The 16349-nt window shown below is 39.8% G+C and overlaps 1 protein-coding gene across 4 annotated transcripts in view; it reads right to left on the bottom strand.

The window, feature by feature from the left end:
• Positions 1-386: 386 nt before the first annotated feature.
• LOC146384149 (metal transporter CNNM4-like) overlaps positions 387-16349 on the bottom strand; it is a 37805-nt gene continuing 21842 nt past the window's right edge. The window contains exons 6-9 of one of the 4 annotated variants that reach the window (XR_014800812.1): positions 14719-14808; positions 12434-12609; positions 11487-11559; positions 5111-11373 (exon numbers count right to left, since the gene is read on the bottom strand). Coding sequence is in view for 3 of the 4 variants with exons in the window: in XM_084935985.1 (XP_084792111.1) it covers positions 4557-5102; positions 12434-12609; positions 14719-14808 (812 nt within the window). In the remaining variant the exon portion in view is untranslated. The other 3 variants (XM_084935985.1, XM_084935987.1, XM_084935986.1) reach the window with 3 other exon arrangements.

The following is a 16349-nucleotide window of genomic DNA, read 5'->3' as shown; positions in this document are numbered from 1 at the left end:
CAGCAAACATGCAGTTGGAATTTGCTAAATGTATTTCACCCTCAATGCATGAAACCTCAAACAATTTCAAGTGATACACAGTGCAGGAAACCTCACTGTGCTTCATAAAACGTTTAAGCTTTGTGTAGGTTTAATCCCAGCACCAATGCAGTGTTAAAACCAACACAGCAGGTGTTGTTGATAAGCCAGTAGCCAAAGGAATTTCAATAGCTTTATCCAGCAGGAGATGAACAGAAATAAGACAGGGTGAAAAAAAAACAGATGAGGAAAAGTGACAAGGAAGTGTAGGAGGAGAGTAGAAAATAAAAGAAAGATTTTGGCAGAGAAAATTAGCTTTGGTTTTCATGCCATTTATGAAGAATACTATAGAAGACAGTAGAAGTAAATTATTATTTGAGGCCAACTTTGTGCATTGTTTATTGCTATGCAATGCCCTCCTAGTAAAACAAGGGGAAAAAAATCATGTTTCATCTTCCATTACAAGTAAAGCTCTTTTTTACATGTGTCCCAGCACCTCTTCATGTACAGAATATTTACAGTAATATAACACAAGCAACAATAAGAAGAAATGAACACAATGTTTCTGGGCAAAGTAACCCAATAAAAGCTGCGTGTTACAGCCGGAAGCCCATTTTGACAGATACCTTGTGCACATAAAAACAAACAAATTATAAATAGAACGTTTACAATAAATACAACGTTACTTAGTAAGGTTTCACATTTCCCAGTACACAAACTGGTAGTCAAACAGCCAACCAGTGGCTTTACTGGAAACCAGTAAAACTAATTGCTACATGACATGTATTAACCAGAAGTGGACATTTTCTTGAAAAAGAACATAAGGCTAGTTTGACTATACATATATATGCTTTAAACAGACAGGTTTTTTTGCCCTGGTCAGAAAGATCCTGCTAAATAAACTCTATATTTTCACATAGTGCAGCTATTTTCCATGGCTAGTTTTTACTTATATTTGTCCCCTGGGCAAAAATTAGCTGCCCGGACCTCCCCTAGTGTCTGGTATGCTGATAATGGAATACTACAAGGCTACAGTTTTGCTCTATGCTCAAAAATCAGTTTTGCAATATGAATCATTGAGGTACAAAACTGAAATAATGACAATATGGGTGTAAGGGTATACAAAGTTCATTTCATGATAAGACTTCCTTGGTTTTGGAAATCGTGTGAGTTAAACACTTATTAGTTTTAAGTATAAATTAAACAAAGTATTCGTTTGCACTTGTGACCAACAGTGAGTTTTGTGTACCCTTTCAGCCCTAAGAATATGGTCTAAACTACAATGGAATCCACTTCAAAACAAGATCGCAGGATAAAAAAATTAATTCAAACCCAAAACAACTGACTCACAGTGAATCTGTGGCCTTTTGGTTCCTGGAGAGGAACCCAGTTTTTAGCCCTCTGGGGGGGAAAAAAAACAATGTTTTGGAATTTTTACTTTTAGAGTTTTATGCTACGTAACTCATATGCATTTTTGTAAAACTAGCTTATACGTCGGTATTTTTTCAAATAAATATCTTTCACTAGATCTTCAAAAAAAATAGTCTCTCTTATGTTATCGTTAAAGTCAGTTCAACTGTCTTTTAGACAGATGGAAAAAAAGATAGATTACATGCTAGCAGCTTTAACATTGTACTTAACCCTCACCCTTCTCCTCATCCAGCGGAAAACAATCATTCTTCTTAACATGGGCTGAACAGTACTATTTACAAATACACTGTAAAATGTAGTTCACATTGTATCAAGGATATGAATGTATCTCTGGTCTAGAATACTGAACAAGGACAGAGAGGATTTTTAAGGGAAAGGTTAAAACTACTGGTGTGAATCACCGTGAAGACATGCAGTGTTTGTTGTCCATTAAATTCAAACAAGCTACATTCTAAGATCAAGTCATAAGCCGACTTTTGCCCATCGCTTATTAACCTTGTGCTTACTGGCAACTCAACAATTTTCTAGAGCAGCGAAGTGGGGGCAGCACTAGTTTGAGACTGTGTTTCAGCACCTCGAGATTACAACTGATCTACACCGTGTCTGACTGTACAACTGTACTTTGTACTACGTCTCAAATGTACTTGATTACAGTGCAGTGTGTAGTCGGGTGAAAATAGACTTACATTTGAAAACATTACCAAAAAAATCACAATGGAAATCTGCCTTTTTGTGTTTTTATAAGACCTAAATGCTAAAGGTGCTAAAAACTAAACAATGTTAACCAACCAAATAAACATACTACAGTTTTAAAGGAAAATACACTGTAGATTCCAGTTAGTCTGTTTTTGTTTTATTCCAAAGGCTTCAGAGATGTTTGTAGGTAGTCAGTTTCCAGTCTTTTGAAAAGCTAACAGATTTTAACCTACTTATGTAATGTTTAATTCTAAAAATTGCACCAATATTTCTAATTAACTATAGTCCTATTTAAGATCATTCGAAGCTAGCACAGACTTTGGTTGGGAGTTTTGGATAACAGATATTGTTTCTTTTAAGCAGCCAAATGTGCTGTGAATACACTTGCTATGAAAAACCATGAGCACACATGCTACTTGCTCTGGAATATTTAAATCCTCATCTCAATGTTGTTGAGGTTTAAGCAGCATCAAACTTAGCTTTAGTAGAGAATTTATAACAAAGAGATCAGACATATCAGTGAACACAAAGTGTTGCAAACAGTTGATGTCCAGTTCTTTCAGCCTCTTTTGGATGGACGCTATATTCACAGTGAGGGATATGTACTGGAAGTGGAAGACAGTCAAGATAAATATTATCTGTCCTGTCTGTCCTCTAACTTGTCAAAAGTAAAAGTAAGCAAAAAATAAATAAAAGTCAAATAAATAACAAATTAAATGTCAAATACTCATAGATTGATATTATTCAAAATAAATATTTTAATATTGCTCCTGGAAATTAAATAAATTTTAAAAAATGCATTAAGGAGGTAGGCACAAACCGACACCCACCTTCACAGATCTAGTGACACTGCATTAAAGGACCGTACCAGTGTTTTAGCACCTTAATTACACCTTAATTCGTGATTTTTATTACCAATTAACAAATTTGAAGCTCCAATTTTTGAGCTTTTTTTCAGGAAGCCACAGGGTTTTTTTTGTTTGTTTGTTTTATAAAATAAATACATAAGTAATTTTCGTCATTGTGCTGATTGATTTACCTGACATAAAGACTTTTTCAAAACCACTGGCTTCCTGAAATAAGGAAAAGTCCAGCCTTTTTTCCCCAAAAGATCAGACATAATAGAATGTGTCTATTTGGTTTAAAACAGGTTACAACATGCATCACCACCAGTTTTTCAGTATGTGTCAACTTATACTGAAGAAGCGGTTCAATACAGTGAATCTGGTTGTTTTGAAATAAGAAAAATAAAAGTGTTCATCTGTCACAACAATGACTTCTTAGAATCAGCCTCAGTTTCAAAAAACAAGTCAAGAAGGCTGTCATTAACAAGAAACTGAATAAATGATCACTAATGGAATAAACCTCAACTGTTAACTCTAGTACTTTTGGAAATGTCAATCTTGATAAAGATAAACTCAAACGTCCATGCAACTGAAATAAAACAACAGCAAAAACGTCTTATGTTAAACTGCATAGTAGGGATAAGGATTATAGTAGGGATGTCTGTTCTATTAATGTGATGACGTTAACAGCCAAAGTTTTAGTTCTATTTGAAGAGATTTTGTAGTATTTTCTTCCAAAACACATGTAGTGCTCATTTCTGTTGTTCTGCTTCCATAACTGCTAGAATCCAAAATTATGAGCAAAAACAAAATTGTATTTATTGCCTGGCCCCAATTCCTTTTACCCTATTATAATAATGTGGGAGCAAAAATGTCAAAAACCTGGAGAGAGGGAAAACCCACAACTATATGCATAACAGATACAACTTAAGTGAAGTAATCTTCAAAAGATGTACAGACGCAACCCTGTGTAAATAAAAAATATATATAATTAAAAGAAATATATATATATATACTATACTAATATATATACTTATACATATATACATGTATAATTTAAAAAATACATTTAACATGTAAAGTAATTGTAATGAAGAATTTCTGATGGACAGGGCATAAACAGAAAAAAGTGTAGACTATTAATTACTAAATATTGGAAAGTGAGTGGGATTAAATAAGCTTATGCTTCTTCCTACTCCTTTATGAACATGTAATTTATTTATAATTATTATTGCTTTGTTTTCCTTCTGTCTTGCTTTGTTTGCTCTTTTTTCTTCTGTTATACTATTTTAACATGTAAAAAATACAATACCATACTCATTAGGGTTCCTTTTTCTCTCTTTGTATTCTCCCCTTGGTCTTTTTTCAGTGTTGGTAGGGAAACATGCAGGAAGGTACAGAGGAGGAAGTCTGTTGGTCTCACAGACTGTTAATCTCCTCAGCTTCTTGTCAAAAGGAAGGGTCAGGTGACAGCAAGCAAACAGGAACCAGAATTAGTGCCCGTGTGGTATGTAATGTGAGATAGTGAGTGCACAGGTAGTTTTGGTAATCCCAGAGGGATTTGAGTTAGATGGTGCTTTCAGTATGTGCGTGACTGATTGTGTGAACATGTGGGTGAGGGTGGCTGGGCCGGTGGGGGCCCATGCAGTTCTGCTGCTCACTGAGCAGAGAAGTAGTCTCTCCTGGCCCGTTCTCTGGGCTGACAGAGGGCGGAGATAGCGGAGACTTGGAGGAAAGGGTGGAGCTCAGAGTTAGATTGGGGTTTTGGGCACACAGGACGGTGCTCATGGAGGAAGGAGGAGTTTGGGAGATAGGGGCGTGGTTGCTTGGAGAAGGAGTGGCCTGGGGCAAAGAATGGCTTGGCCTTCTGCTGGAGGAAGAAGAGGTGGTTTGGGGCAGTGTGGTACGGTCACTCAGAGGTGTTGGCTGAGAATTGGATGCAGGGCGCTTCACAGGAGGTGTGGCCAGCGGCAGTGGGGTGTGTGGCCCTGGTGGCGTCACAGGGGGCAAAGAAACCGACGTGTCCAGGCGTGTGTGACTGCCCTCTGGAGACTGTGGTGTGCTGTCCAGCCTCGATGCCAGCAGGCCATTCTGGTACTGAGGACGAGTGATCTATGCAAGACAAAACAAGGGTGAATAGATTTTTTTTTTTTTTTTTTTGCCTGTCCCGTTTGGATCTTTAGCCATCAGAATTGCTGTCTGAAAGCCAAGAAAGATGCCAAGTGGATTTACTTTACCAAGTGGATCATCATGGCCTTGCCATATTGGTCCATTTGATTGACCTTTATTATAATTATGTATTTATTTTATTTTCGTTTTTTAAAGACGGGACTGACATGACTGGGGGATAGGACAGGGAGAAAGAATGAAAGAAAGAGAGGGAGAGAAAGAAAAATAGAGGGGAGAAAAGATGGTGAGAAAGGGGGGAATAAAAAAAAGAAAAACAAACAAAACACCTGGATCACCACGATCACCAAAGAGCAACATAATAAAAACAACACCATCACAATAAACTAGCTAATAATAGATAACAGTAGATACTTTTTTAATTTCACCTGTTGAGAATGAAAAAAGAAAACAAGCAGAAGAAAACGAGAGCAATAGAATAAACAACATCACGATGATATATGGGAATATAACTGTAAATACTAAATATTAAACATTATTGTGCAAGCACGTAAGATCGACAGCGCACAGTGTGCTTTGAAGTAGGAGCCAAAAAGGGTGTAGTTTGTGTGTGTGAGCACCCGTGTGTACACCTGTGAGCATGAACGCGCTTGTTTTAAAAGGTTCCTTCATGTAATGATCTGCTAGAGGGTGTGGGGAGCCACAGCCCCATCCACCAGGGCATCAAGCAGGTATGAAGGAGATCAAAACTCCAGACATCCAGAGGCCCTCAGAACACAAGAGACCAAGGAAGACCAACAGAGGGGCAGTTGCGCCACTATCCCAGAAAGAGCTGACGAGAGTCCCAAATGAGGGGTCACTCAGCAGCCGCGGAGCAGAAGCCAGGGGGGGTTGCAGTGACGTGCCCGTGAGCTCCGCCGGCAGCCAGCTGTGCCAGAGTGACCGAGCCCCAGGCCGAGAGGCCGAGGGCACCCCACCCCCGAAGTGGCCCGAGCGAGCCCCAGGCTCCAGGCCCCGATAAGCAGCCACCAAGGAGTGAGCCGGTGTGTACCTGGACGCCCATCCCCGGACACAAAGAACCACCAACGCACCGATGTCTGAGGGTGTCTGCCACTGGTAGGGGAAGTGGTGGGGGAGATAGGCCTCCATAGCTTGGAGGACCTGGGATGTCCCCAGAGAGGTGGCGTCTGATACCCGACCTGACATATGGACACAGACAAACAGGCACACACAGATACAAACATCCATTCCCACCCTCATGCTCTCATATGCAATTACTCAACACTCACCCAACGTGGAGACAGACATAGAGAGACACTGTACACACAATCACACTCCCCAAGCGTACTCTAAGCCCTGGGTCTAGGTAACCTTGCCCCTGGACGGGGAAACTGCACCCAGACCCAGGTGGTGTTACCCTTTTCACTGGGGTGGGGAGAAGCACACCGCCTCGACTCCGCAGCAGCAGGGAGGCCCCACATTCCAGACCCCAGTCGGATGGCCAACTTCTCCTCCTAGCCCCCCCGCTCCAGCAGGCCGCAGAGAACGGGGGTGTGTGAAGACTCCAAACCTCCCTCCGCCCGCTCATATGTAGTGTTGATGCATGTGTGTTCTAAGGTGCCTTTAAAACCCAGGAGGGCATGGAGCTACCTGCCAGAGAGCAGCAGGTAACCGCACAGCCCCTCCTGCTAGCCCTCAATGTCTACGTGTATTTAAAATTGAGAGGTGGGCAACGACGCCAGGGGTGAGGTTGTACACCCTGATGGTCTTTTGGATTCCGTGTAGCGTGCCCACCCCCAAGATCCTATATGTATGTGTTATGAGAGTGTGAGTAATGTGAATGTCTAAGTTGTGAGATAAAATTGAGGCACAGGCAGCCAGAAGGGGACAGAGGGGCGGATGCCTCCCCTGCACCCTGGTGACACGTCTTTACCCCAAGGCCCTGCATATGTGGGTGATTGTGGTGGAGCGGGAAGAGGGAGGCAGCTGGAGATGGGGAGGGAAGGAAGGGAGGGGCAAGTGACCCCTCCCTGGGGCCAGCTCCCTCGCTGACCCCAGTAGGCACCCCCATACTCTGCAACCCGCCAGGGAAAGGGGGCCCAGGCCCATCCGGACCGGGGCCCAGTACAGCAGCGCTGCCCGGCCCCAAAGAGCCCAGGACAGCCCACCCGACCCCACCTCAGAGAAAATTGCACCCACCCCGTCATCCACTCATCTTCCACACTACACAAGACAATAGACACCCAGGCTGAGATCTTCCTCCACCTCTCCTGTATCTCCCCCTCCTGCATAGTGAGTTCCTGAAGAGAGGAGAGCTCCTGCAAGATGTAACAACCTCCCCCACCAGTAGAAGAGCCTCCCAGGTGGCTCGATGCACCGGCGGCACCCTGCGCCAGGACTGGGCCCCCATACACCCACCCGCCCACAACCCCGGCAACACACCAACCAGGACCCAAGCCCCCGAGGCCCAGCCAGGGCCCCAGCCCAAAGACGGAGTGGCCCCAGAACCTCACGCCCATCCCGGACCCACCCAGGGGCAGCCAAGCTACCAGGTCAGTAACCCACGTCCGTCAGCACAGTTCCTGCCCCGCTGCACGCAGCCCCGAGGAAACCGTCACCTAAGAGCCAACAGAGCCCTTAATAGGCCATGACCGCTACCCCGGGTTGTGCCCTCCAAGGAAGATGCTCCTGGGGAACCCCCCGACGCCCTAAGCCTGTCCCTACCCCCACACCAATCACAACAGCGAAGGTGGGACTAAACTATGACCCCCCAGCCCCACTAGGTGATGGAGCTGATCAAAGGAGCCCAGAGCAATTGATCTGATGTGGTGGCAGAGGCTGTATCAAGACTAATGTAATCTAATAGATAATTTCTATATTGGTTAGAATTAAGATTATTTTTATTTTTCCAGTTCATGAGGACTGTTTTCTTGGCTATGCATAGGGCAGTGAAAACCATATGGGCTATATTCTTTTCTGTAGTGACATTATCTAAGCTGCCCAACAAAAACACTAAAGGGGAAGTTGGAATGTTACATTTCAGACACTTTGATAAGTCTTCACATATCTCGCGCCAAAACTTCTGAACTGGTGGACAGAACCAAAGAGCGTGGATATAACTGTCCGGTGAATTCGTTTGGCAGTGTGAGCAGTTGTTGGTAGACGTAAAGCATTCTGTATATTTTGGAAAGTAATTTGGGGGTTTTAAGAGTAAGAAATTGAACCACACTTGGTGGTGTTTGTCGTTCAACTTGACCCAGTTTAAATTTCTTTTTTACTATGGATTTAATTTGTTGATATTCTAAAAAAAATTCTTGTTGATCCCATATTGTGTAACTAGTCTGTCAAATGAAATAACTTCTGTTCCTTCTAATATATGTTCTAAATATTTGATTCCTTTACCACTCTAATCTGAAAAGTTTATCATATTATTGTTATGTAATATGTCAGGGTTGTTCCAGATAGGTGTATGTTTGCATGGGATTAATGAAGACTCTGTCAATTTTAGAAACTCCCACCATGCTGTCAGAGAAGAACTGATGTTGACGCTTTTGAAGCATTCATGTCGTTGGATGTTTGAGCTGATAAATGGTAGATCTGAAATCTCTAGATTATTGCAAAGTGCTTGTTCTACATCTAGCCAAGGTTCATCTAAGAAGGTATGTTTTAGCTATCCTGAGATAAACTGAAGCCTGTTGGCTAAGAAGTAGTGCTGAAAGTTAGGTAGTTCTAATCCTCCTTTATCCTTGGTCTTTTGTAGTGTTTTTAAGCTTATACGTGGGGGTTTATCTTTCCAAAGGAATTTGGACATGTATGAATCTAGAGATCTGAACCAATCTTGTGGAGGTTTAGTTGGGATCATTGAGAATAAATAATTTATTTTTGGCAAGACCATCATTTTTATAGCGGCAACCATTCCCATGAGTGATATGGGTAAACATTTCCATCTAGCCAGATCACCTTCTACCTTCTTTAAAAGTGGGATATGGTTTAATTTAGTTAGATCTGCAAGCGTGGGAGAAACATTAATACCTAAATATTTTATATTTCCCGATTGCAGTGGTGTAGAAGAAAAATTATGGAAGGAGCAATTAATCGGAAGGACTGTAGATTTTGACCAGTTAATTGAGTAATCTGATATTCTTGCAAAAGAGTTTATCAATTCAAATCACCCCAGAGATATTGGTTTGTGAGTTTTGGAGAAAAAGTAACACATCATCCGCATAAAGGCTGATTTTATGTTCCAAGGTTTTTACTGTATGAGTAGTCTATCAAATTAAGTAATCTACGTGTATTTGTTGATGAGTGCCTACCTTTTATGAAACCAGTTTGGTCAGGATGAATTAAGAGGGGGGTTATTTTCTCTAGTCTCTTTGAGAGAGCTTTGCAGATTATTTTAAGGTCTACATTTATAAGGGATATTGGACGATAGCTTGAGGGATATACAGGAGATTAATGTTTGCAGAATTCATATTTGATTTAAGTCTGCCCTTTTCTTTGATTTCCAACAACGTTCTGTAAAAAACTGGTGCTAGAATCGTCCAGAATTCTTTGTAGAATTCTGCAGGAAAGCCGTCTGGACCTGGAGCCTTATTATTGGGCATACTTATCAGGGCTTCCTGGAGTTCACCTGATGTCAGTGGCGAATCCAGTGCCATTGCTTGAGTGTCTAATAATTTTGGAAGAGTTATGTTGTCTAAAAACTGATCAATTTCCTTTTTAGACAGGTTTATTTGTGGTGAATACAATCTTTTATAGAAATCCCTGAAAATGTTGTTTATTTGTTTCAGGTCATATACTGTGTTCCCAGATGAATCTTGAACAGCACATATAGTTGTTTTTTCTTTATTTATTTTTAGCTGGTTTGCTATAAATTGACCGGATTTATTACCATGTTCATAATTTTGTAAGCATAGTCTTTGTACTAAGAATTTTGTTTTTTTATCAATTATCTCATTTAATTCTAGTTTTGTTTTGCGTATTTTGTTCAATGTTTCCTGATCTTGGTGGGACGCGTAGGCTTCTTCTAGTGATTTAATGTTTTTTTTCTAATTCCTGAATATTTTTGTTTTCTTCTTTCTTTTTATGTGATGAGAAAGAAATTATTTTACCTCTCATCACAGCTTTCCCTGCTTCCCATAGAACAGATATGTAACTGTTTCCACTAGAGATCTACCTAATTTACAGCTCAACGTAATGTAGATAATACATAACTGAGATTTTTTTTCCTTATTAAAATATTGTGCTATATCAGAAATACTACCAAATATACAATTTCCTATTCATGTAACATCCTAAGGGTGATATTCTACCTGCTTTCATTTCAACTTGTTAGCCCAGAAGAATGTTAGTCAGCTAACAGAGGGTGCAAAACGCCATCATGACAGACAGGCTACAGAACAACAGGATGAATACCAGGCACCATAATGTGTTCATAACAGAGGCCGAACAAGTGTCCATAGTGACTATGTTGAAGAGATACCCAGAAAATCAAGAGCCAAGAAAATAACTAGCATGTTCTCCAAAGAGCCATCCAAAGTGTACTCTCAGCTGAAAGGGAACAATACTGATTCACCCAGAGCTGAGACTGACCAATCCTGTAAGAATAATTAAGAGAAAGTAGCTGAATAACCTAAGAGCACAACAACTTCCTAGAACAAGAAGAATTATCCTGATCATTAAGGTTTCCCACAAAGGTATGACACATGCGAATTACCTACCTCGCCACAACATGGAAGCTCCTATCATAGCAACCAAGCTGACTAGGCAAAAGTCAACACACAGCACAGTTAAAAGGGCATGGCAGATAACACCAAAGCACCAGCTCCTGGTTGACAGAGCAGTAGATCAGGACCCCAAGACATATCAACCTCAGCACTGCGTGGACTGACTACAAGTAAGCTTTTCTAAGGAGCTTAGGAAAAAAGTAGCAGGACTTTTGCAAGTTTCACAAAACTTAAAGACGTCTAGTCACATTCTTACTAATCTCCTTAAACTAGTATGAGTTGGATAACTGAGAACCTACACAGAAATACACAAAAGCTAATGAAATTCACTGTGGACAGTGACAGTGCTGGAAGCCCTTACCTGTATTTTTATTAATTTTAGTGATTTGTATTTAAAAACTACATATTTAAAAACTACATAAAAGAAAGAAAACACATTTGTGGTTAGTGATTCTTTATTAGGTTCATTTTCTAGTATTTAAGTGAATCGCTTGTGGAAGGTGAAGAGACAGGGGGACTGGCCATCCGACCTGTGTCAGGAAAAAGAACCTTAGTTAGAGCTGTTCACATTTTATCATTATCATTTGTCTGTAACCTAAATTCTTTATATAAGTATTAAGATAAATGTGTTAACAGTACTCACCTTTCCTGGTTGTTTCTTTTGCAGGATGTGGAGCAAAAGAGTAGAAGCAGCTCAATCACCTGCTTATGAGCTCCTGGAGCAAACCAATATCCCAGGTTAGGGGAGTGTGGTTAAGGTGTTTTAATTTATAAAGAAGTGGTTGAAGTCTATATGTTATTTAATTATTTATAGGACTTGGTAAAAATATAAATGTGTCTTTCATGTGTTGTATTGTGGTTTGATGATGGCTCATGTGGATGTTTATGTTTTCATTTGGTTTGCTAACTCTAGACTTGGGCTATTCTAGATGCTCACCGGAATCAGGTAGAGTATAAAATGGAGCCAGTTGCTTTTAGAGGTTGTTGGGTTCTTTGCTGTGTGTTGGTGCGTAAACTCACGGTCTCTTTAATAGAGTCTTCCAGTTAATGGATAAATTTTATTCCAGTCTTATGCCATTTTGTGTGAATGTAACCCCCTAATTCACCTCTTCATGAAAAGTGGATACGAATATATAGATTCAGGAGTGGAGTGAACACTAGCGATGTCAAACCATTCGCCAGTAAGTGAGACATTGACTCACTGATCCACAAAAAGGACATAGTTATGTCAGAGAGAGAGTGTCGACAAATTGTGTGGTTCACAATTTGATATTTTGAAAGATTTCATCTACTTCAAGCATTTCTTTGTACTTGCCTGATTTAAATGCCACAAAATCTTATTTCTTCCATCTGCTCAGTGTTATTTAAATACTGTTCAATATGTAGCTTTTAGAAGAAATGTTTACATTTTGCATTGTGGGAAGCAATTTTTTTTATATTTCATTTATTTAGTTGAAATATTTTTTTCTTATACTTGAAATAGAACCATTATAAATAATTCATTTCCTATGGGTGTCTGTGTTATACAGAAGTATAGTAAGTTAAAAATCAGCTTATATAAAAATGTTTGTCAGTCAAACAGGGAGTTACCTTGACAAACTGAAGATCTGAAAGCGCTCGAACACAGAAATCTGGTATGTACTGGAAGGGTGTGCCTGGGATCTGAGTGTTGCTTCCACAGACGGAGCCACTCTCTGGAGCCCGTTCGGTGCAGCTCAGAGATGCTGAGCGGTTGAGGTTGCCCCCGTGTGACGGAGAACGGAACTCTAAGGATTAACAGAGAAAACAGTGAGCAAAAAACGACAAGGGGTCTCTAAAAGAAAAGTAATTAACAAAGCTGACATGAATGAAAAATGGAAACAAAAATAATTGTGAGCAAGGAAAAAGTGAAGGCAGCTGGGTGAATGAGGTGGTGAGGGCTGGTGTAATGAGTACACACTGCAACAGATCACACAAACACACACAAAACATATAAATGTCATACTTGTGCTATGACTGCATGAATGTGGGGAGACTGTTTGTCACGCAAAGAATGCGCCAAACATGCTGTGTGATGATGCAAAGAGCATCATTTGAGCATTTTACAGCTGAGCTCTGAGAACAGACTTCTGTCATTGGTTTTACAGATGATTTAGGGTAGAGGACGGAGCAAGTTTAGTAAGTGAGGAGATACTGGAGAAGTTTACCCTTTTGTAAAAAAAAATATGCTGATTTGCTTTCTTTTAGAGTTAGGTAAAAAAAATTAGCTTAGCTTAGTTTATAATTAAGACTAGGAACAGGGTTGAACAGCTAGCCTACCTCTGTAGAAAAATCACAGAATCTGCCACTTAAAAAAGACTCTACAAAGTTCCACCCACAAATACAGATGATTATGAACAAAAGCTTTCATGCAATGTGAACATTACAGCTAAGAGGCACTGAAATTCAGACTTAGAAATTAACTCCCACTTTCATAAGATGGCAGATACCACCTGCAGTGGGATTTAGCAAAAACTGCATGTGTGATTAGCTTGAGAAGCTTCTTCAGTTAAGAAGAACTAAAGTCTCTGGGATGAGAGGTGAGCTTTTCCATTAAATTAATGATATCCAGTTCAAAGCTCTTAAGCTTTCCCAGTACAATACATACTATTTCCATTTCTGTTGTAGAGGAAATGGGCAAAATCACAGGAGATTTGCCCATTTCATTCAGCCCTCAGAAAGACAAATAAGCACATTCTTCAAAGTGTCAAAACTATTTTGTTAACCAGAGTTCTGCAGTCAGATTAGTGTAGCTGTTGATAAATATCACAAGAGTGATGGAAAACCATCTGAACGTAGATCAGTGGTTAGCAGGAGGTGTTAGTTTTGACAGGGTTAGAAATTAGAGGTCACAGCGTCAAGAATCCCATCCAACAAGTTGCTCATTTAACTGTCACACCTGCCTTCAGAAGAAGACACAAACAGACCACATGCAGCATCAGCAGTGAGCGCTTCAGCATGTTCAAAATATACAGCAGCACCCAGCTACTGATTTTACTACAGAATAATCAATTATCTATCAATGAATATGGACAATAAAACCAAATATTAACTAAAGGTCCATTTACAAGCTGATCATAGCTTTCAGTCGCATTTTGCAGTGTTCCTGTGAGATGGGGCCATTAAATGTTTTTTTTTTTTAAATATCCTCGCTCGAGTTATAGAAATGAAACTCATCTCGTTTTAGTGGGATATAATGTAAACTGTATATCAGACAACACAAGCAATTAGAAGACATGATAAGCTGCTGTTTGTCAACATTTTAGGACATTATATTAATCAGCTTACTTTATAAGATGTCTGAAAATGATCACAAATACCTATTGTAAGTTTTCAAAGCTGAAAGCAAACAGTTTTCATTTAACTTCTTCTGCTAAATAAAAAAAAATCAGAGGTCAAAAATGTTTAATTTACCATGCTTTTTGTAACCTTTGAATCTTTCCAAAGTTCATTTATGATTAAAAATTTTCTAACCAACTCCTTTTTGGGATTTTCTTACTTCCAGCTCTTGCTTTAAGACACAAACTTTGGAGAAGTTTGAAATATTTGAAAGCATGAGTTTGGTTGAGCAGTGTAAAAACCTTACACCTTATAACCCTTTTAGAAATATAATCATTGTTGGTAGAAATAGTAAAAACCCAGAAAAAAGGAACAGCATGAAAACAAAACAAAAAAACAAAAAAAAAAAAGCAAAACACCTTTACTTCCTACAAAACATGTGTTCTAAAACATTGACTTGTTGGATCAGGACTCTGAACATGATGCAAGAAAAGAAAGGGGGCGGGGTGATGGTGAGAAAATCTGATTAAATACAGGCCCCCGGGGCTCTGCCTCCACAGGTCCATGCAAGTATTTACCTGGGAAACGAGAGAACAGAGAAAATCTCTTAAGAGAGAGGCGTCGTGGAGGGGGGGAGGCCACTGACGGGGAAAGAGGAGGGGTGACAGCTGAGAGAGAAAGAAAGGGGGCAGAGAGAGACATGAGCGGGTTTATTTATTTATTTATGATTTTTCTCCTGATTTAGTTAGACTGGATCACTCTACGTACTCATTTTTTATTACCATAGAGCTTGGAGGTTTGTTCCATTGAACTCTGAGGATAACGTAGGAGATTCTCTGAATGTCTTCTTCATCAGTAATATAGTCTTCCTGTTCCCTTGACCTATAAATGGCTTTATTCTCTCAATTGCTAGTTTAAAGTCCTATTAAATGTAACATGATGCTCATTTTGTTGGTTTGTGCCTAACTGGGGAAAATGGACAGTTAATAGTTTACAGTTTGACTACTGTTTATGTTCAGTGCTGCCATCTTGGATTACTAATTTTGGGTTTGTGGAACGCCCCCTCAGAGTTGAGGGGGCGTTCCACAAAAAAATTCAGACTCAGAATTTTTCAACTTCCAACTTATTCAGCAAGACACCACAACATCCGAGTTCTCACATGCGTCACTCAAAGCCCTTAAAAAGGGAGAATTGTAAAATTCAACCAACAACAGACAAAGCATTAGATAATATCCTACAGAAAAACAACCCCACCACAATTTCTACATAAATGGAATATTCAAGTTTATAATTCTCTCTCTGTCTATATTACATGATATCTGAATGCATCACTGGAACAAAAGTTACTCTGTTTTCAGGATTAGAAATGGTCAAGTGTTTGACATTTACATCCCACACACTGAGGTGGATAACGTGCACATAAAGCAGCGGTTTATCAAGTGGTGACAGAGCAACAGAAACAGGCCAACAGGGAAGAGAAACAAGAGAAGAAGAGACAGTAGCTATATCACAGCTCCCTTTAAATGTTTGACATCTTATTACCATGACAAAAGTCACTGACAGTGTTAGATATTTGTGACCTGATTCAATATTTAATGTAAATGTCTGGAATTTTGTGACCAGTGGCACAAAGATGAAATGTTCACAGTGTAACCTGCTATAGACAGTCAAGGACAGTCTGAACAGAAATTCATTAAATTAAAAAAAAAGTCTTTCAAAAAACATGACGGCACTGACCAACATTTTTTAAAACATTATTTTTCTTGGATTGCACAAGAGTAGCTTTGCATGATTCACAATTCAAAATAAGTCTAAGATAAATTTGTATTCATATTGGGCCTTGATTGAGCCCATCAGTTCATCCTTTATTTGACACAAGCTTTTCAAGCTTTCAGCCAACTTTCTTTTGATTGGCTGCCCCTTACAAAACTTAAGCTTTGAAAAGCAGGTTCTGTGCTCACAGCTATAGATGACCATATTAGGGATATATGTTCTCACTGACAACAAACTTTTAACAGTACTTTGTAGGATATCCACTTTAAGACCTTCACGTCCATGTTTCTAATTTACTACAGATTATGACAGGGTTGGGAAGTTCATCTTCAAGGTATGCAGAGAGAGGTTTGGTGAGATTAGTTGAATGGAGCCCACAGCCCCAAGGATGGAGGGATTGGGGGAGAGAGAGAGAAAAAAAAACGTTATCAAAGAC

The sequence above is a fragment of the Perissodus microlepis genome, chromosome 7 (assembly GCF_051167445.1).
Source record: "Perissodus microlepis isolate ML-2025 ecotype Zambia chromosome 7, ASM5116744v1, whole genome shotgun sequence".
Classification (NCBI taxonomy): Eukaryota; Metazoa; Chordata; class Actinopteri; order Cichliformes; family Cichlidae; genus Perissodus; species Perissodus microlepis.
Note: the sequence above shows the minus strand (reverse complement) of the source record. Positions and strands in the feature narration are given on the sequence as shown.